Genomic DNA, 21088 nt, shown 5'->3' on the forward strand with positions numbered 1-21088 from the left:
TTCTGGAGAAAGGCATTTGATCAGTTAAAACAGGAGGGAACACCCAGTTACCATTAGCCAAAACAGACCTTTTTTCCCCACTGTGAAACTGCAAAACAAGGATATTAAGATGACAAATGCTTCCCAAGTGACCACAAAGGCACAAATTACCTCTGAGACTGAAAACAAATATTTAGATAAAAAGCTTCGGATAAACAGCTGTGTGCAGGGACACAGAAAGCAACACAGATCTGCAGGATTTGAGAGAGAAGCGTTTATTTACGTACCGTCTGGCTATCGGGGAAATCCATTTTTATCAACTTGTGGGCGCATTCTTCGAAGTCCAAGCTGTGAAGAAAAAACATGAAAATGTCACCTCCTGCATCTCATGTGCTAATGAAATGTATTGACATGCATATAATTTTAATATATTACATGCAACTGTTCCACATAATAAATCAAATGTAATGAAATGTGTTGAAGCTTAACAAGGTTAACTCCATGATCAGAATAATAATACAGCCCTAAAGCCTAAAAGAAATTACAAAATATGTTCACTCTAAGGAGAATTGAGGCTTTCTATCTTAAGCAGGCAGACCCTTTTGCCTGTCCTGGGATTGTGTTGGCTCTCCAGTACTTCATTTAAGGTCAGCCCAAGATTCTATCGCTTTGAAGCATATTTGGACACATTTTGGGTCAATGTTTACAGTGGAGCTGCTGGATCTGTAGCAGCATGAATAAAGACAAGATTGTAGCTGAGCTGTGCATTTGCAGTCTAAATTGAATGTGATGATAGAGAAAATATAATATATAAATATATGTGTGTGGTTTGAAAATGATTGGTTTCTCAATTTATGAACCGACATCAATTCCTAAATCCCAAGAATCGATCTTCCAGTCTATGCTGTTTTAAGTTTATTAAATAAAAACCATTGTAGCCTGCATCCCATCCAATAGATAGCACTAGGCTTTGTGTTGTTACTTAAGATGTGAAACAACGTCTCAGATTTCAAATTCTGTCCATTTCATTATAAAAATTCAAACTATAAATTCAGTTTTGGCGCTGTTTAATGTGGCATGACAGATCTCTGTTACCGCCTTAGACCAAGCAAAGAGGCAGCATGCGTGAACTGACCATATCTTCCACTTTACTACTTGTTACAGCATGAAACAACATGAATGAACATCTTTTTCTTCAATATTTAATGTATGTTTGTAATGAATCCGTCAAGTTATGACAGCCACCATTTAAATGTTGATATTTAAAAAAAAATATATATATTTTTTTTTTTTTATTTAAACAAAAAAAATGTACATAATTGGAGTAGAAATAATTATGTAATTAAAGTGTTTGTATACAAATCAGTTGATTTTAACCTTCAATATTCAATATAATATAATCAAATTGGCCAAGCACTAATACTTGAGGTATCTATAAATGAATCAGTTGAACAGAACTGAATCGGTATCGAATTTAAATCGAACTCATAACCATTTGTTTATAAAGCATCACTCAAGATGACAAGAAAATAAACAACATAAAAATGTCATGCATGTGCTAAACCCATAATGTTTGACTCAATACTGGCATTTTAATTAAATTGTTGTTTAAATCAAAGTCTTTCAATGCTGTCAGTGGTCATGAGCTTCACATCTCTTTTAGACATTTCTGCCAGAATTCTGCATCTATCAGTTAGTTTCACAAACTGCTGACGAACGCAGTCATGTGACGCTCGCAGATACTAATCTCCCCTGTACACAAACCAAAAGCTAAATGCTTTAGTTTACAGAGTGGAAGCGTGGTTAAGTCTGACCAAACTACAATCTCGATTTTTATTTCTGTTCTAAATAAAGTTTACTCTGCTCTACTTCTTTACTGTTTGAATGCTGTGCCAAGACCACTTCAAAGGGCAAGGGCAGCCAAAAAGAGAGAGACGTGGTGGCTAGACTTGACACTACAGGTCCCATGGTGCACTGTTCGCCCCTAGGACAAAATCCATATAAATGTCACTCAACACAGTCCCTATTCACATCAACCAAAAGACAGGACATTTCAGCAGTACACAGTGAGCACAGCACTATACACTGCACACAACTGAATCAAACAACACTGTCAACACCATCACCCTCATGTCGTGCGAGTATGTAGATAGAAATGGCTCATTCTAAGATAATAAAAACATAACGGTTCATTATGTAAGGTCTGAATACACCACTGAAAACATAGTTATGTGTATGATATTGCATTTCTGTCAGCAGATCCTCCTAAATATGACACAATGCAGCTTTAAGGACTTTCCATTCATCAAAACATCCTGAAAAAAAGTGTTTTTCTCAAAAATATTAAGCAGCACAACTGTTTTTCAGCATTGCTAATAATAAGAAATAGTTCCTGAGCATCAAATATTTTGATCAAATTAATGAATCCATGTTAAATAAAAGCATTAATAAAAAAAAATTTAATAAAAAATCACTGACCCCAAATGTTTCAACGGTAGATTATATATATTTTTTTAAATGGATGAACTTACAGAGGTTGTTCTCTGATCTCTCCATCATTTCCTCTCTTCTCTATATAAAAAGAAAGAAAACCTCACAATGGGAATCACAGGGTCGTGCCACAAAACGAATACACTAGATTTCAACAGAAAAATAGCTGAGCTAATCTAATTTCCTGATGGGTCATACTTTTTCCTGTCCATACACGAGATTTGTGGGCCAAATCAGTTTCATCCCGACCTCAAAGGCAGTTTGTAGAAAGGGAAAGTGAGAACCATTGTACTAGTGCCTCTCTTTTTTTGTCTCTGCTCTCTTTCTGCAGACACCAGGTTTGTTTTAAGAGGTCAATCCAGCTGCCAGCGGGCAAGTTTAAAGACATTAGGGAAGCCAGTCGACACCCAGCTGGTATAATATTTAAAGATTTGTTACATATACACAAACATTATGTTTGATGTGGTGCCATACATTTGTGATCAAAAACAGAGTGACTTAACAAAAAAAACAGGTTAAATGAAGCTCGTATGCATTCAAAGCCTGTTTTCGACCGCTAAGATCTTAATCCAAAAACAGCCTCAGCTGCATCTTTGACCTACGAGTGCTCGGCAGCCTCGAGGCGCTGAAAGGTTTAGTACTTTCAAACATTCTCCATGAGGGAAGACTTTTTCAAAGCTTCAGGTCAATAGAAGTGGAAAAGGGAAGCTGTGAGGCTGCCTGGGAGTCCAGGGCCATAAACACACTCGCATCGGAGTGTGACCTGGTGCCAGCTAAGGATAAATGAATATTCATGTTGAATTCTACTTTTTATTCAACCATTAAGTTTCCTTAAGGGTCATTAGGCTAGTTTCACAAACGTTCCCTGTCAAGACTCACAATTTAGAGAGAGTGTGAAGTCAGATGTTGTACTAGATGTTATTTAAACTTCAGTGGCAAAAACAGCAGTTTGTAAGTTGTTCATTTACATGAATCAGTTGAAACTGTCCAAACTCCTATTTTTTTTGAGAAAACTCAAAAATTCTCTCGTGTCAATTTTAAATGCACACTATAAACATTCACAAGACTCTGTGAGACCATTTCAAACTCTGAATAAAAAATTCACTCACATTATACTTTAAAACGCATGATATAAACGCTCATGTCTTTGTGTGTTAATTATTAATGTTTAAGGAAAAATATACAAAAGTAAAATTATTTATTAAAAAAAAAATATTCTTCCGTGGGCTTCATTTGATGTAATATTGATATTTATTTTAAATTAAATATTATTCCTTCCTCATTTGATGAAATATTGCACCTATAATGTTTAGTGTTGTCACAATACTGGAATTTCAAACTTCGATAATATACCATGAAAAATATCGATTTTCGATTACATTTTCGATACCACAAGTAAACAGTGAGTAATAAAGAGCAAATAAACAAATTCCAAACGATAACACAAATAAATACAACAGAATAAAGTAGAGCTGCACGATTCTCCCACGATTCTGAACAGTCAATATAACATGTAATCTACTAGAGGTTCTGACAAAATGTTAATTGCTGCAGTCTATTTTAATTAATTTTATCAAAAAAAATAAAAAATTTAGCGATTTGAATAAATTATTCAATGACTCATTCATAAATACTTCACTTGTTTCATTACTGGATGAATCAGTGTTTTTGAATGAATCTCTTGAACGAACGATTCAATGACAACTATATTTTCTAAACACCTATATAAGTCACTTGATGTAATTGCCAAGTCACTTTCAAAAGGATTTGCTCTATTTTGATTGCTACCATAGACATCAGTGTTTATATCAGAATTATAAACTTTTCTCCCAGTACTTCTGTGATATTATGAATATTTATGAACTGATTTCTCTGGATCAGCGGCAGCGTGAACGCAGATCTGAATGTTCCAGTGTGATTTAGTCAAAGGTGTAATAGACATAGCCGAATCGTTGTCATTGAGGAATGAGAAACTTGAGCTGCTGTCACTTTAAGAGCTTATGCACGGATTCAATTTACTGTTACACAACATGCATTTTCTCCCAACTATTTACGTTCTAAAACTGACTGTGTTTACTTAAACTCGCCCAGAGTTGACATTTTGTATGTTTTTGAGTGCAATAAGTCATGAAAAAGAAATCAATTTGGTTCTCGCAAGCTGTTTGAAAGGCGGCTTTATGAGAGCGCCACATATAGATCAGTGGTGCACGCGATTTTGATCTGAACATGAAACAAGCAGGAATGAGTAAAATTATGTGTAAAACAGAGCGAATGAGACAAGTGAGTGACTGGAGGCAGGTGTGTGTCAATTCGTTATCGGAGAGAGTGAGAACGTGAAGCTGGTATCAGGTGTATCGATACTGCAGAAAAGAAGTATTGGAACCATTTCAGATAATTCAGTATTGATGCATCGAAATATCAATATTTTTGACAACAATAATATTGCTACATTTATACTTTATGTATATATAGTTGTGCAATAACTATGTTAAACAAGATTTGGCCAATTCTTTTATAATCATTATTCTTGTAATTATAATGACTCTTTGAAACTAAAACAATTAATTGAGAGACTACATGTAATGTTTGCGCTTATAAAAATGTAGGTATAAACATAACATAACAGGGCAAAAAGGTGAACAGAAACTAACACACACTTGTCCTTATACATTCAAAATAAATTTCTAAATACCTTAAATTCATATTAAAAACTGATTTTTGATGATAAAAAAAAAAAAAGCTCATGGACATGTTATGCATCAACAAACCAAATTCCAATATCAAGATATATATTAAACAAACTTCAGCTCCATGCCCATGAGGACAATCATACTGTGAAACGGTCCAGTGATGCCAAGGGAAATAGACTCATGCTGCCTTCCTCCTACAGTCAATCAGCCCCTGAATTGTTGTTTAAACAATTTTCAAACACTCTTGATATCAAAGGATATCTAATTTTGAAGTCTTTCACCACAGCCATTTCTGATCTGTGATGGCACTTCTGCTGCTCTGTGCCGGCAAAATTCAATTAAAAACAACTAATCTGAAACGTTATTAATTTAATCTGCATGCTGGGGCCCTCAGGGGCTTTGGTCTCAAAAAACAAGAAAAAACAGCCTCATCTCTTGCACATGGGATCTCAAATGTAGGCTGTTTTTCAGTTCCAGCCAAAACAAGCCTTTCTTTGCACATACTATTTCTGGTGGCTTTTAGAGCTGCTCCCATTCTGCTGACGGAAGCTAGGAAGACACGACAGAGTATCACTGGATCACATGACGCACCATACACACTCACCTTGACTGGATGGCGAGGTAAATCGTTCGACGGAACGCGACCAAGTTCACCTCTGTCTGGTCGAAAATTGTGACTTTTTCTTGTTCTAAATAAAGAGAAGAAAAACAGGAAAGAGAGCCAAAAAGATAAAACAGTCTGGCTGAAGTTTTTGTCATATGATATGTCTCCCTCCAGAGGTCAATAGTACTTGTTCTTTGCAGAGTGATTTTAATTCACAGGCTCAAAGAAGCAATTAAGAGAGCTAAGCTCATCTGATCACAAGAACAAAACTAAAGAACAGCAGAGAGAGACACAGCTTACACTGTCTGCCCTCAATGACAGGGAGTACTTGAGCCCTTAAATTATAATCAACGAGACATCCTACAGAAGTGACACATTCAGGAACATCTAAAAACAAGAGTGATGTGTTCTGTCATTTTCTTTTTTGGGAGGGGGGGGGATATAAATTTGAACCAAATTTAAATTTACCAACATAGTCAATTTAAACTGAAATACTACACATCTCAAGTAATAAATATTGTAGCACTTTAATAAAAAAAATTAAAAAATCCAATTATTATAAATTTCAAATGGCCCGCAACTTGTCTATCACAATACATTATATGTGGCAAATCATGCAGTTTCACAGTCAACAAAAGGTGACAGCACTAGATTTTAGGCAAGGTGACGCAGTAAACTGTGAGTGAAACAACATTTGATAACTGATAAGCGCTGCCATTTCAGTTGCTTATGAGAAATATTAAATGCGCCACACCATTTATTAGCTCTGCCCAAAATATAGCGCAGCATGAGCTCAGAACAAATGCTTTTTCTCTCTGACCATCTCGATCACGTGACCAGTAAACAGCACAGTGGGATCCAGTGAGGCGCATTCGAGTGTGTGCAGAGGTCTCTGATACAAACACAAATGTCTTGGTGATTTAAACTAGTGTAAAGCCAGATGAAACCAGCGCTGACATTCTGAACAACACTGGAAAACAGTCCACAGATCACAAACATTTATGGATTTACTGTAGTAACACTAACAGTAAACACGGTATAGTGGCAGAAATGTGGGATATTCATATTTAACATTTTATTATATTATTATGTAGGCATGTATTAAATATTAAGGGAGTAGGCTAATGAAACATATGGCAACAGAAACTTTTGTTATAAGATAGTTTTGTGCTTTTGTATCTATACTAAATGTGTTGACAGACTAAATACCATAAAGCCATTCTAGATAGGCCTACCATAGGAACAATGTTGTTAATTTTAACAGGAGTAGAGTTCTAACTCAGTAAGAATATTTAAATTCTACCCTTTAAAATTGTATTGTTTTTGTTAATGAAAATTTTATTAGTTTCTATTAATAAAAAAAAAATACAAAATTGTGTCCACAACAACGAATTTAGCCTCTTATTAAAGAAATTTGGACACCCCTGCCTTAATATGGTCAGTTTTCTTAGTCAGATCAGCTACTTTCATGACAGTTTGAAGATAATCTTTTTGAAGTCTGGTGTTTATAGCATCTAAAAGTAACCATCAGCCACTTGCGTACTGAGGTTTGTTACTGCCACAATAATGTAAATGTTTAACAGGTCATTGGATTGCCCAAGCATCTGCATTCTTCCGTAGAGCATGTTTCTGGCCTAAAACTAAATTATGACTGTTTTAAGTGCAAGAAACATTGTTAGTGGACCTTAGAAAAAAAAAAAAAAAAAGATCCCTTTAATGCCTGAAACAATGTGCTACACTCTGGAACAGGCAGTCTCCTGATGGCCATGGCGTTTTATGCAGTTTTCCTCAACACAAGGACCCAAGGGACCATATAAGCAGGATTATCTAGGGGAACTAATGCAAAGCATTGTCCCCAAACACCCGCACTCGCATAAGAACTCAGACCAATGAGAGGATAGCACCACTACCACTCAGTCATATAGTAACACTGAATATTAATACAGTTGTGCCCATTTTTCTCAAAGTATACAGTAAAGCATGAATATTTAAAATGAATACCTTCTCGAGCTGCCTCCTCTTCATCTTCCTCCTCATCGTCTTCATCTCCACTGCCGCCAGCGTCATCACCAGAATCGCTGCTTCCTTCGTCAAGAATTTCTGAGGTATGAAAACAAGACAGATTAATTTCATTTTTAATAAAAAAAAAATATATATTCTTTAAAATAATTTAAATGTTTTTAATTATTAAACACACAAAAACACACCAAACTGTGGTTGGTAACTTCATATGTTGGTCAGTTCATATGTTGGTCAGACGCAGGGTTACTAGTTTCACTTTGTATTTAGGTTTACAATTTCAATTTCAATTGTGTTTTAATATTAATGGTGCATAAATAGCTTTAATTTCATTGGTAATTTTGAAAATATTTGTATTTAGTTTCCATTCATTCACTATGGATATGAATTACATCAGATCATCAGGGATTGAAAAAAAACCCTGCATTTCTGTTTAGGTTTCATTCAAACTGACTGCACATTTATACCTCAGTATAGTTTGTTTTTGCAAACTACTTTGTTTTTATCTAACAAAAATAACCTTGGTTTTCCTAACTGAATGGTTCTGGGCCAGAATAAGCTGTAAAGTAGACCAGACTTCATGCCGATAGTTTATTTGTCTTTAATACAGAGCCAGACAAGTTGCATTACTGTAGAGAACTCCAGTGCTGTCTAAGTCTCTATCAATTAAAATGTCATCATTCATTTGAATTTGACTTTAGGAAAAAGTGACAAGCGTAACAAACACACTCTGGTCTTTGCCCAGGTCCCCTGTTGGCATCTTAGGTCATAACTATGTACTGACACTTCCTCCACTGCTGAAGGATTCCATTGGCTTTGCTTCTCAAGCCGTAAACGGAGTAATCATCTTCGCATCAGAGAACAAGTATCTACAATAGTTGCAATCAAGGGACAACATTTCAGCTTCCTGTACCATATGGCTGTCTCCTGTCCTTTGTACAATTAGTACACTATTAAAATTCAAATGCGCTAGCAGAGAGGGCTGCATCAGAGGGCATCTCTTTTAATAGGCGGTAATGAGAAGAATGGAATATGCGTATAGCTAACGAGTCATTAACTCACCCCGTTTAATTGCTTTGTACTTCTCCTCATTCTCCAGGAAGTTGGGATCCAACTTGAAGACATCTGCAAAAGGAATATTGTTGATGTAAAGCAGACATTTGTTTGCAATTACACGTTTTGCAGCAATTAAGTCAGTGCCAATGAGATGTAATCAGAGGCAATTACCCATAAAGAAAAATTTGCTGTGTATTAGTCGCATTACATGAAAAGAGCTTAATGTGATAATGGCTGTTCATGCTCCCCGAAGGCCCGCTAGTATGGATTTTCAATTAGTGCACTTTGTCTCAGAAGCCTCAGAAAAGATGCTTATCCGTAAACATCAGTACAGAGTACAGACAGAGGCTAAATATATAGAAGTGAGAGAGCAAAACCCTCAATTACACACAGACAGAGCAGGAACTGCAGCCTCTGGTTTGAGAACATGCGTTCCATCGTGGGTGGCTTTAGAGAGAAGGAAGTCATCCATAATGATCGTATCAAGGTAATTAGCTGCTAAACATGAGAAATTGAGGCCTGGCAGGTTAGGTGAGTGAGGTAGTGAATCTTACTCACTCGACACATTCAGTAGCAATGATGAAAGCAAGAACAGGTTTTAAACAAACAAAAATAAAAACTTGAAGCATGCATTTAATCATGACTGACACAGTTAAGAATTAAAACTAGACTATAGTTCAAAAGTTTGGGGTCAGTAATAACTTTTTAAAGCAATAATAAATGAATGCTTTTATTTAGAGGGGATGCATTGAATTGATCAAGAGTGACAGTAAAGACATTTATAATGTAATTTCCATTTCAAATAAATGCTGTTCTTTTGAAATTTCTATTCATCAAAAAATCATGAAAAAACGTTTCATGGTTTCCACCAAAATATTAAGTAGCACAATTGTTTTCAACATTAATAATAATAATAAATGTTTCTTGAGAAGCAAATCAGCATATTAGAATGATTTCTGACAAAAAATCTTACCAACCCCAAACTTTTAAACGGTACTTATTGAAATCCAATCCAATCAGTAGTTTACTGGAATTTCAAATCATTGGTTGCTGAAACTGTCAAATTTACAGTTTACAGAATTTTAAATAATTACTTTATTGAAATCTCAAAAACAATATTTATAAAATTATATTTAGCAAAAAAGCCCAAATATAAAATCAGTTGTAAATAAACATCTTAAACCAGTTTTAACTGAAATATCAAATCAGTCATCTATTCATTCCAACTCCTTATATGAAGAAATGGAAAAGGTTTAAACACTCTGAAATGGCATGAATAAGTGCGGCTGATCTTACTTAAGATGTCCTCTGTGTTGTATTCGTCCTCCAGAGGAAGCATGTGTGTGAACTGGTCCTCCTCCTCCACTAGGTCAAGCCCTTCTGGGACGATGGGGTGGTCCTTAAACCCATCCTTCCTGATGGCAAACATCACCTCAATCATGTACTGTACACGCTTATCTATCTCTGACTCATGCAAGATGTTCCTCAGACGTTCAAAGATGGCTGGAAAAAAAAAAAATGACAGTGTAGATATAACGTAAGATAAAATCCATTCAATACTGATAACTAATACAAATAGTTTAGAATGTACCATTGATGCCTCGGGGAGAGACCTCTGTCAACTTGAGACCACACTCTTTTAGAAAGCTGATGGCAACCTCCACACTGTCATCAGTGGGTCTTTCCAACAGCAGGGTTAACATCTCCAGACACAGGACTTCATGGGCCTTAGGAACAACAACAAAATTACAATACAGAACATTTAAACACCGCTACTCAACAGTCTAAACAAAAATCTGTTAAAGCTCAAGAAGAACATACCACATTCTGGTTGATGAGATGAGCCACGAACTTGGATGCTGTGAGACATTGTTGCTGAAAAGATACAAGAAAAATGTGAACATTATTTAAATCACTGCTCTTTTTAGAAACCCACAGCCAGCTTCCTAAATGCTTACTTTATCATTCCTCCTGTAACCTTTTCGGAAATTGAGGATAAGTCTCTTGAGGATAAGTTCTCCGATCTGAGGAAACTTGGAGTTGATGATGGCCACCACAGCAGAGTACACATGGGTGAAGATGGGAGAGGCAGCCTGGGCCTGAAGTGTAGACCTGGCCAGAAGACCCCTGGAGAGAGACACACCAGTGTTTTGTAGCTGTTCTGGTGCAACTTCACAAGATCAACAAGGTGTGTGGAAGAAAAGCGAAAGAAGCTTTGGGAATCTACCAGCAACACTTATGAAATGGAGAGATCAAAATAGTCAGAAAATGGAGCTGAAAAGATACAACTCTATTTCGCCAACGCGTTTCGACGCACAGGCCTTCATCAGGGCTAAAAAATTACAGGCGCATAAAAGCTCAGTTTTGTCCACTGCACTTGTCACATGCATTTTGGAATTGAGCATTTGGCCAAATGAAGATATCTTAGGAGGTAGCATAATGCTGCCCACTTTCTGAAACAGACTTCAAGCTGGGATTGTGCCTATGATGTCTTTAAACGCTGCCTATGTAGAGACAGCACACTAGGAACAAAGCCATAGATCAGTAAAGCACAAAATCAGTAGTCATTACCTGCCCCTCACAATATTCTCCTGCAGCAGCTCTTGAATAATGTTGGCAATGTTGGAAACGTTCACTTTGTTGATCAGACCATTGATGGATTTCTTCAGGGCTTCCCAGCTCATCCTCTGATACTCAAAACTGTGAAATTAAAAAGAAAAGAATGGATGAAAAACCAACTACCGGTACACTGATCCCATGATGCTGTATCTCTTGAAGGAGACATGTTCAGCCTGTTAACACGGCAGGTAATCTTGAATTTCTAATACTTGTCTTTAGTGCACCATAATAGACCATTTTAAAGGTCACAGTTTGTACAACTGTAATAGCAGGACAAAACCCTCAACGCTGTCTGCTCTCCAGTCTGTACTTCAGCACGAAACAGCATGCATGGAAAACGCTGATGGCGAGTCGTACTCGGGTTCTTTGAGAACAGCTACTCCCCCTCCCCCCCCATCTAATTTCCTGCCCTTAGCTGCTCTTGAGACTGATCTCTGATGTATTGTCTCGATCACCTGTCTTTCAGTGTCTGGCCTCAAGCACACTCCACTCCTGCTATAGATATCCCACATCCCTAAGGGACACCTCTTTATTTCCTGGCTGGTGACCTCTATTCCCCTGCATGAGGATATTTAATCGACCCCTTCATTGAATTCATGTGGATGTGTTTCCCACCATCAATAAATCACAATCTATTCTTATCACAATGTCTGAAAAGACTCGAAAATCAATATAGTTCAAGATGGACCAACAAAGACCACCTATCTTGCCTGATGATCGCTCCTCATTAGAGCTGGGCAATAAACCTAAAAATTATATTTCTATATTTTTCAGCCTTTTGACAATATTCAATAAATACTTAAGTAATTTATCTGCTCTAAAAAGGGCTTAAAGAGCTGATCATTATTAGGCATTTGAAGCCAATTAAATAAAAAATACATCCAAATGTTTTAAAGGTGCTCTAAGCGATGTTGGGTGACGTCACTTCTTGTTGACGTTCAAAGTATTGTCAAACAAAACGGAGGCTAGCTCGACCCTCCCTCCTCCTCAACCCATCCCCTCCCCCTTCCTTCCTTCTTTTCCCTCTTCTTTGCTATTTGTTCATCGGAACGTCGTCTCTTTGGTCGTGTGTCGGCCATATCAAAATTCAAGAGAATATAATTCTAACGTTAGTCATTGTCTAGGACATCTGTCCTCTAGTTAACTTCCCTCTTCATGCTTCTCTCTCCTCCACTCCCACCCCCAAATCATTATTGTCGGTTATTGGTTGGAACACTGTTTGTTATGTTTCGTGGTCCAGGCTGGGCCAGTTTATTTTTGTTGCCGTTTGTGGAGCCTGGGCTGTCTACAGAGACCGCGTTTTTTTACAGTGTTCAGGGGACAGACAGCTAGCGGATAGTGAGGAGATGTTTGCTGTATGTGAAAAAAAAATTTTCAGCCTAAAAAGCACTTGACAGCGCTTTTAATAAAAACATTTAGCTATTTTCTCACACACAGTTTTTCACAAGAACACCAGGGAAATTGAATGAATAATTTATTTATAAACACTAAAATAACAAATCAAAGTAAAAAAACTGGATTTACCTACATAACCTACTGGTCAAAAGTTTGGGGTCCGTTAGATTTGTTTAATGTTTTTGAAAGAAGTCTCTTATGCTCAATAAGACTACATTTATTTGAACAAAAATAAAATAAAACAGTCATATTGTGGAATATTACAATGCAAAATAATGTTTTAATATATTCAATCAATGTATCAAACAGTTGTGCTGCTTAATATTTTTGTGGAAACCATGAAACGTAAACATTTTTCAGAAATCTTTGATGAAAGGAAAGTTAAAAAAACTGCATTTATTTGAAATAGAAATCTTTTGCAACATTATAAATGTCTTTACTGTCACTTTTGATCAAATTAATGCATTCTTGCTGAATAAAAGTATAATTTTTTTTATTTTATTTTATCGTACTGACCCCAAATTTTTGAACGATAGTGAGTATTTTTACAAAAATATTTTAATAGGAAACATTATGCGCTGATTCAAAATAATTTCCATTCCCTTTAGAGTTTTGAATTGATTCATTGCGATGGACAGTTTGAAATAAATAAATAATTTAATTTAAATCTACAAAAAGTGAAACCAACCTGCTCTTGTCAGTGATCTGAGCCTGCATCATACGCAGTTTGGCCGGTGGGATGTAGGCCCCACCGGTGCGGGTCAGGATGGGGTCCAGTGCTTCCTTCCTCTTCTTCACTGGAGGCTGCTCGGTGGGAGGTTTATCATTTTTGTCTGGGGAGGCTGACCTTCCCCTCCTCCTGTGTTCCCAATCCCTCTCTCTGCTGGAGCGCCGCTCGTAACGATCCCGATCGCCATAGCGTTCTCGATCACGCTCACGCTCCCTGGATCTGATGCGAGGATAGCGGAGAAAATGTCATAACTGAAAGGTGCAATTTTTTACATTTGGATGAAAAAGACGACAGCCAATTTGTCAAGAATATAATCACCCGGACACCTCACCTACGACCCCTTCCGTAACGTTCTTGAGGAGAGCGAGATCTGGAGCGAGATCTAGAGCGGGATCTTGACTGTGACCTCTTTTCATCCCTGAAATAGAGAAAAACAGTCAAGTTTTAAGAAAGGTCTGAATTCTACATAGATTTTTCCTAAATCAAGAATAACACAAGTTTTACCTCTCAGGTGAGGAGCTTCTTTGTCTGTTTTTGCTCTCATCGTCAGAGGCACGCTGAAACAAACAAACACATAGAAATTTTAATTGGATAGCACTGTTTAAGGTACATATAAACTAGGGCTGCACGATGGATCGCAATTTCCATGTAATCGCACTTAAACCGATTTGGCTTATCGCTATTTTGAAATCGCAAAGGCTGCATTGTCATTGATATATGGCACAGTAAACAACTTGCGTAGGCCGTGTGCCAGAAGCTAGATATTTAGTCAATAAAGTTTTAAATATGGATATTTTTCTTACACGAACACATCTTCAGAAGGCCTTTATCAATGCTGTATGACTGTAACTCACCTTGATATGCGTGACACTACTCTTTATTTTGTGCCATACACCATCATCACTGTCATCTTCACTGCTGTCGCTGTCTGAACCGCTGGCCCCCGCCACAGGACTGCCTGCTCGTGGACTCCCTGCTCGTGGACTACCATCTCTGATGCCAGAGCCCTCAGGTTGAGCTGAACCAGAGCTACCCTCGTGTCTACCTGCTTCAGGGTTACACAACATTAAGAACAGGTTTTCAGACAGCTGCCACCATTCCAATTAAACCACAGTGATGAATGAACAAAGAAGATAAAGAGGGTCTAACTTCTCTAACTTCTAACACCACAATTCTTGGCCACACTTTGCTAGTACTGACAGTCCTCAAGTATTCCGTTACTGTTGCACGGTACGCATGCCATCAAACCACCCAGGGGTGCATTTCCCAAAAGCTTAATTAGCCATGAAAGTTCTGTCTTTACCAGCATAGTTCAACAATTCAGTGTTTACCAAGAATATAGCGCCAACGAACATTCGCAAACAGAATCGCAAAGTTGTGTGGTTGGAACTACACCTCTCGACCAGTGCTTTGAAGCATAGTTTCTTGTTAGTATTGTAAGGGAAACTATTCATTAATTTATAGGGAATTTGAAAGAATCACTACCTTTACTTAAACAGGCCGTAACTATCTCGTTGTGTCTGCATTGATGTCTTGGGGGCCAATCACGTTGGCGTGTTGGCAGATAAATGGGATACGGAGTCTTTCTCGTGGCTGAAGCTTTTAAGGCGTTTAAAGGTTGCTGCTAAACTTTGCGGCAAAACTTAACTTAGAACACGGGACTCAATGGAAAAAAAAATAAAACTAAGTAAAAGAAAGAAAAGTGAGACGAGAGTAGTTAGATGGCTTGAATGAAGCTGTTAACCCATTTTCTCTGATCTTGCTCTGCGGTCTTTGTCTACTCATCTAAAGCTTTGTTCGTGTCTTAAGATTCAGAGGAGGTCTGACCAATTAGACTCGGTCTTTAGTTCAGAGATTGCTGTTTCTCCTCCTCTCACCATAAATGACATGTTATCTGTGGTCTCTTAACTTCCTGCTCTAAGCAGAGAGTACAGTTTAGACATGATTCCTATTATAAGAATACAATACATTTTACACAGATTTCAATCAAGTCATCTTCAGAGTTATGAACAGACTACACCCACTGGTACCAAACAAGGCACTAGGGCCGGTCCGAATACCATTTTTTGAGCTTCGAAGCCTCGGTAGTAATGAACATCGAATATTCGAAGCTTCGGAGAGAGAGGGCTGAACATATTCTTCTCTCTAATAAAGGCAGGAATCTCTATGTGTCTGTATGTCCGTTTGCATTCTTATTATTTCGAGAACCGTTCATCCAGTCGACTTCACAAGGGAGTGCAGTGTCGCATTTGGTGCAATACAGATGGACACCCGAGATGCGACACATTCAGAATTAATAAATTAGTAAACTACAGAACAGCGCGAGCGGGAAGCGGCGCACCTCACGCGGGCAGGGCTTATATGCTCCGAGAACGGACCGGAAAGGACACTGCACTAGTGCTATAAAACGCACACACACAGGTCTGTTAAATTAAGCAATACTTTTAAGGTAGTCTAATATTTTTCTGACTAACAAATTACTGACACAGTAAAGGGTAGATTTAAATAAAGAAAAACAAAATTTAAATAAAGAAAAACGAAATTTAAATAAAGAAAAAACGAAATTTAAATAAAGAAAAACCGAAATTTAAATAAAGAAAAACGAAATTAAGTTAAATTAAAAACGAGATTAATTTAGATTGATAATAACGGGTAAAAAGCCTAATACATTTTGTTTCTATTATTCTATTTTCCACAATGTCAAATCAACGCAGCTTAACCCAAAACACAAGCTCAGGCATGCACTTCGGTCCATACAAACTCCACTGTTCTGCGCTCTAGCCAGAGAACACGTTTCCCGTTGCTGGAACACTTTTAGGCGTCGGTTCTATTTCTAGCATGCACGCGTTTTCCGCGTGGCTCGAGCCGCGCCTGAGACGCGTGTCTCACGCAGGTAGTGTGCAAACTCCAACCTGTTAACATGGGAGCCGAAATAAAAACGGACACGCCACGCAGCCAGTGTGTCGCCGGCCTTATTCAAGCGCGAATGAGAACCGTTTCGCGGGGGATCCCAGGTGTAAAAAAAGAAAGAAAAAAAAAGAATATTCGAATGGCAAATTTTCAAATCGAATACCAACCCACCGAACGAATATTCGGGTCCAGCCCTACAAGGCACCCTTTCAATCAACCATTCAAAAGTTATAATAATTGCGTGAATTATGTGTGATCTTAGCATCATATTGTTGTACACATGATATAGAATTATGCAGTTGAACGATGTTTGATTATAAGTCCGGCTAGCATTGTTTGGAATGATGTGATGCATTTTATATGTAAAAAAAACTAAAAAAACATCTCTTTTGCTTTTCCTGTGGAATTTGATCATGTGGTAAAGGAGTTCATTCAAAGGTCTTTAAGAAGAAAAAGGTCTGTTTTGGATCTTTTGTCTTGGGGATAGAAAAAAACCTCTGGCATTATCTTTGTGGGGCTCAAACTGTTCCATCTCCGAACCAACCCATCTTTTACAAAATAACTAACGTTGGCAACATTCTTCCTTTTGCTAGGCTCATCTCTTTGAAGCTTGCATGGCCATAAAGTACTTAGCTGGGGGTTTCTCTAGTTGGGATTATCTCTTCACAAGGTTTGTAGCTTCGACTGGGTGGCACCCACTTAATTTATGGTCCTAGATTGTTCTGTTCGAAACGAATCATCTCTGTCCGATCTGCTCTCATATCCTACAGTATGGCATGAGGACTCAAATCGATCATGCTCGAGCAAATAATAAACTACCATAAGCTACAGTTTCTCCAATGATGCATCATACCTTTGTGGTTAAGCAGCGAGTTATGGCGGTGTTCGGGGAAACGCACTCCAGGCTTGGAGTCAAAGACTGATTTACATTTCTATTTAAGAATGATTCAGTCGATGATTCTCCCAAATCTGAAGTGACATTCAAACCAACAGAAACCAATAACTGAGGACTGAATCAGTGCCGGGGAGCATAAAAGCCCATGAAATAATCATAAAGAGCAGATCATTCTGCCAAGCTCACGACTGGGCCTGTGACTCAACACCTGCTGTTTTCCTGCAGATCCTTTTGTCAGTTCAAACACAGGCACCAAAGAAAGAGAACAAAAACAGTGAAGCTTTTATCAATGCAGTTTTCACTCTTCTTTCGAAGGCATTTACGATAATGACTTATCACAACACGCACACAACAGTGCAGAGGTTTAAAAATGAATGATGGGAAGATTATTGTTAAATGATCTTGAAATGCGTAATTGCTGCAGTCGCAGTGTGAAATGGCTCCCAGACAGCTGGTAACATTTCCCAATATGGAGCTCAATCTCTGCGGCAGCTTCGCTCTTAATGTCGAGCACAAAAAGGTTGCGATTAATCACGATTAAAAACTGTAATGTACAGCCCTAAATTTTATATATTTTCAAATGTTATGTATTCCTGTGATGGCAAAGCTACACTTTCAGCATCATTACTCCAGTCTTCAGTGTCACATGATCCTTCAGAAATCATTCTAATATGACGATCTAGTGCTCAAGAAACGTTTTTTATATTACTATTTAACCCTCTGGAGTCGGAGCTTTTCTTTGGGCCCTGGGGGTGTTCTGACATGCTCTGACATTTGTGCTTTTTTCAGTTGCTTATAAACATATTAATGGCAAAGGTGTAAATTCACTCTATATAGCACAAACAGGACTACAATAATATGTGAGCCACATGTATGTACATGTTTTCATTTTTGAGAGAATAATGTTTATGCGTGGTTATCGGAAAAACTACAAATTAAAGTTTTTGAAATAAGGCCACAAAACACATACTAAATATGTGGCAATAAGACTTTTGACTAATGGATGTCGTCGCCTATAGTTTTTTCTTCAAAATTATGTGAAAATAGTCTTGCTTTATCGTTCACATAAAACCATACATTGATTTAAATTGATGTAAAACAGGTTTTGCTTGGAAAGCCAATATGCGAGGGGGGCGTGAACGAGGAGTGGTTTACACCTTAGAATACAATGTCCCACCCACTCTGCATAATGATGAGCCATTCACTCAGGTGTGACACTGACTGAGCCACAATGCAAGGACAAAAGATATATTTAGAAGAAGACTTATATTGACCATTTAAGATTTTGCTTACATCTATCTTGTAAATATGTTTAGCTATTTTATTAAAACGTTTTCAATTACAATAATAATTACAATTTCAACAATATTTCAAGTGTACTCTTTCTTTGTAAAAAAAAAAGATTATAGGCCTACATTTTATCTAGGCTATGTATTCATTAGTTTGAATATAGCCAACATTGGAACAGCTAACATCTTAGTTGATGACTTTATTTTTGACAAAAATAGTATTTTATATATAGAAATTGCTAAACAAAAGCTTATTTGATGTGGCAGTATATTCTACAGTAAAAACTGTACCCAAATCTACTAAACAAAATGTTGTCTTTCATATTTCGTCTGACTGTAACGTTTTTACTCATCTCAGTATAGCAATACAGTTTGCTAAAACATCATCATTCATTCACACACGCGATTTAAATTTAAACTGTCTTTGCCAGCTGTGGAAAACAGCGCGCATCTCTGCCATTTATTCATTCATAAACAGAAACCCACATGAAGAAATTCACGTGAGAAGGAAAAAACTTACTAGTATTCCTCAGCTCGCTCCTCGATATACCCGCACTTCTGAGGGACATTTTCCATTAGTATTATTCCTCACACCGCTGCAAGACGGTGTAAACAATGATCTAAATAAACTTGTGTGTTTTCTCGAGCTGATGGGGGCGTTCACAGGATTGCCTCAGCCATTTGCGTTTGAATAGCGCGCGCTCTCCGTGGGCGGAGTCACATTACATCTGAATTAGCTGTAATGAGGTCGACTGGAATCGCTCTCTTTTAATACAGATTTCACAAGATGAGAATATTTGTTTTTTATATAAATTACTTCATTTAAAAGAAGAGAATTCAAGCTTCATGCCTGTGTGTCTGTATGCCTGTTTGACTGAGCATTCGCTGAGTTATTGTTCATTTTCGGACGCGTTTCAGAATGGACTACACTGGCAGAGAGAAGGCAAAACTCGCTTTGTGTTTATTTTTCTTTATTTGGCAAAAAGCACAACACTTTGTTTTTATTGTGAGTATACACAAAAATAATACACATTTAACAGAATCGATTGATGTATGAAACTCCTATGGAAAATCAAAGTCAACAGAGTATTTATGAGTTTCTTTTACACTAATAAAAAAAAAGCGAGCTGGTATCGCCGGCGATACCGTAGACCTCAGGGGGTTAAGTTTATAACAGTTGTGATGCTTAACATTTTTGTGGAAACTGTGATAAATTCTTTTCCGAAATCTGATGAATAGAAAGTTTAAAATAGAAATCTTTTGTAACAAATGCCTTTACTGCACTGACTTTGACGTCACAACACGCTGTACAAGTACAGTTGAAGTGAGAGATGCTGCGACCCTGTGGTCTCCTAGACAACTGCTTTTCCTATTGGAGAGACAAGTCAGATGTGACATTCTTGCGGTTTTGTTTTTCAATATTACGTTGGATAAAAGAACACACTAAATTGCATGCCAAATGTGAAATGTGCTGGCCTTATACATATTGACCACTGAACAACACAGCTTCCTAATAGGTGACGTGTCCCTAGGTTTTTTTAGGACAAATTATAAAAATCAGACTCATACGTGGGAAAGTATCCTTGTGCAGGTTTCAGGAGGCTGGAGGACGCTTGTGTTGCTTTCGCTCGGGCAGGTTTTGGATGTGCAACAGCTCAGCAGAAGGGATGATTGAAAGCGTTTTATGGATGATAACACGGACTATGAGAGCTAGTGAAGTGAGACTGTTAGTGATGAGCTCCAGAGACTAGGGAGCAATAGATCAGATAAAGAGGCAGGAGCAGCGAGGTTACACGCGTCTGCAGCGCTACTTTGAGGCCGGATGCAGATGAGCCCTGAGATAAAGAGACCTCTATGGGAAAACACTGATTATTGACTTGACATTGTCGTAGAAGAGTGCTTTTGGAGACACCCGAGGCATATAGTAGCATTATATTAACACATACACTACCGTTCAAAAGTTTGGAGTCAGAAAGATTTTTTTAAAATAAATTAATACTTGTATTCAGCAAGGATGCATTAAACTGATCAAAAGTGACATGAATCTTTTGTAACATTATGTCTATTATTTTAAATAAATGCATCAAAGAATCCTGGGAAAAAAATTATGACATTTTCCACATAAATATTAAGCATATTAATATTAAAACTGTTTTTGACATTGATAATAATAATAAAAGTTTCTTGAGCAGCAAATCAGCATATTAGAATGTAGGGCTGTAACGATTCCTCGATTAAAGTCGAGTACTCGATTTAAAAAAATCCTCGATTGCAATTTACCCGTGTCGAGTAACCGGCAAAATACCGGAAGTGGCGCATTCCACAGACGAGAGTCCATGAACCGCATTACACAGTTTTCTAAGGCTACGCGATATATTTAACTGTTTACAATCATGATATTGTGAAATCACA

General features: G+C 37.5%; 1 protein-coding gene across 2 annotated transcripts in view; it reads right to left on the minus strand.

The window, feature by feature from the left end:
• The window catches only part of cwc22 (CWC22 spliceosome associated protein homolog), a 47914-nt gene that overhangs the window by 18885 nt on the left and 7941 nt on the right, over positions 1-21088 (minus strand). The window contains exons 3-15 of one of the 2 annotated variants that reach the window (XM_082176677.1): positions 14437-14627; positions 14087-14139; positions 13914-14000; positions 13541-13801; positions 11410-11538; positions 10797-10965; positions 10660-10713; positions 10430-10565; positions 10135-10341; positions 8845-8907; positions 7765-7863; positions 5764-5848; positions 267-327 (exon numbers count right to left, since the gene is read on the minus strand). In XM_082176677.1, the coding sequence (XP_082032803.1) occupies positions 267-327; positions 5764-5848; positions 7765-7863; positions 8845-8907; positions 10135-10341; positions 10430-10565; positions 10660-10713; positions 10797-10965; positions 11410-11538; positions 13541-13801; positions 13914-14000; positions 14087-14139; positions 14437-14627 (1595 nt within the window). Of the gene's footprint in view, positions 1-266; positions 328-5763; positions 5849-7764; positions 7864-8844; positions 8908-10134; positions 10342-10429; positions 10566-10659; positions 10714-10796; positions 10966-11409; positions 11539-13540; positions 13802-13913; positions 14001-14086; positions 14140-14436; positions 14631-21088 lie in introns of both variants that reach the window. The other variant, XM_082176676.1, reaches the window with a different exon arrangement.

Source organism: Leuciscus leuciscus, assembly GCF_965113295.1.
Source record: "Leuciscus leuciscus genome assembly, chromosome: 7".
Lineage (NCBI taxonomy): Eukaryota > Metazoa > Chordata > Actinopteri > Cypriniformes > Leuciscidae > Leuciscus > Leuciscus leuciscus.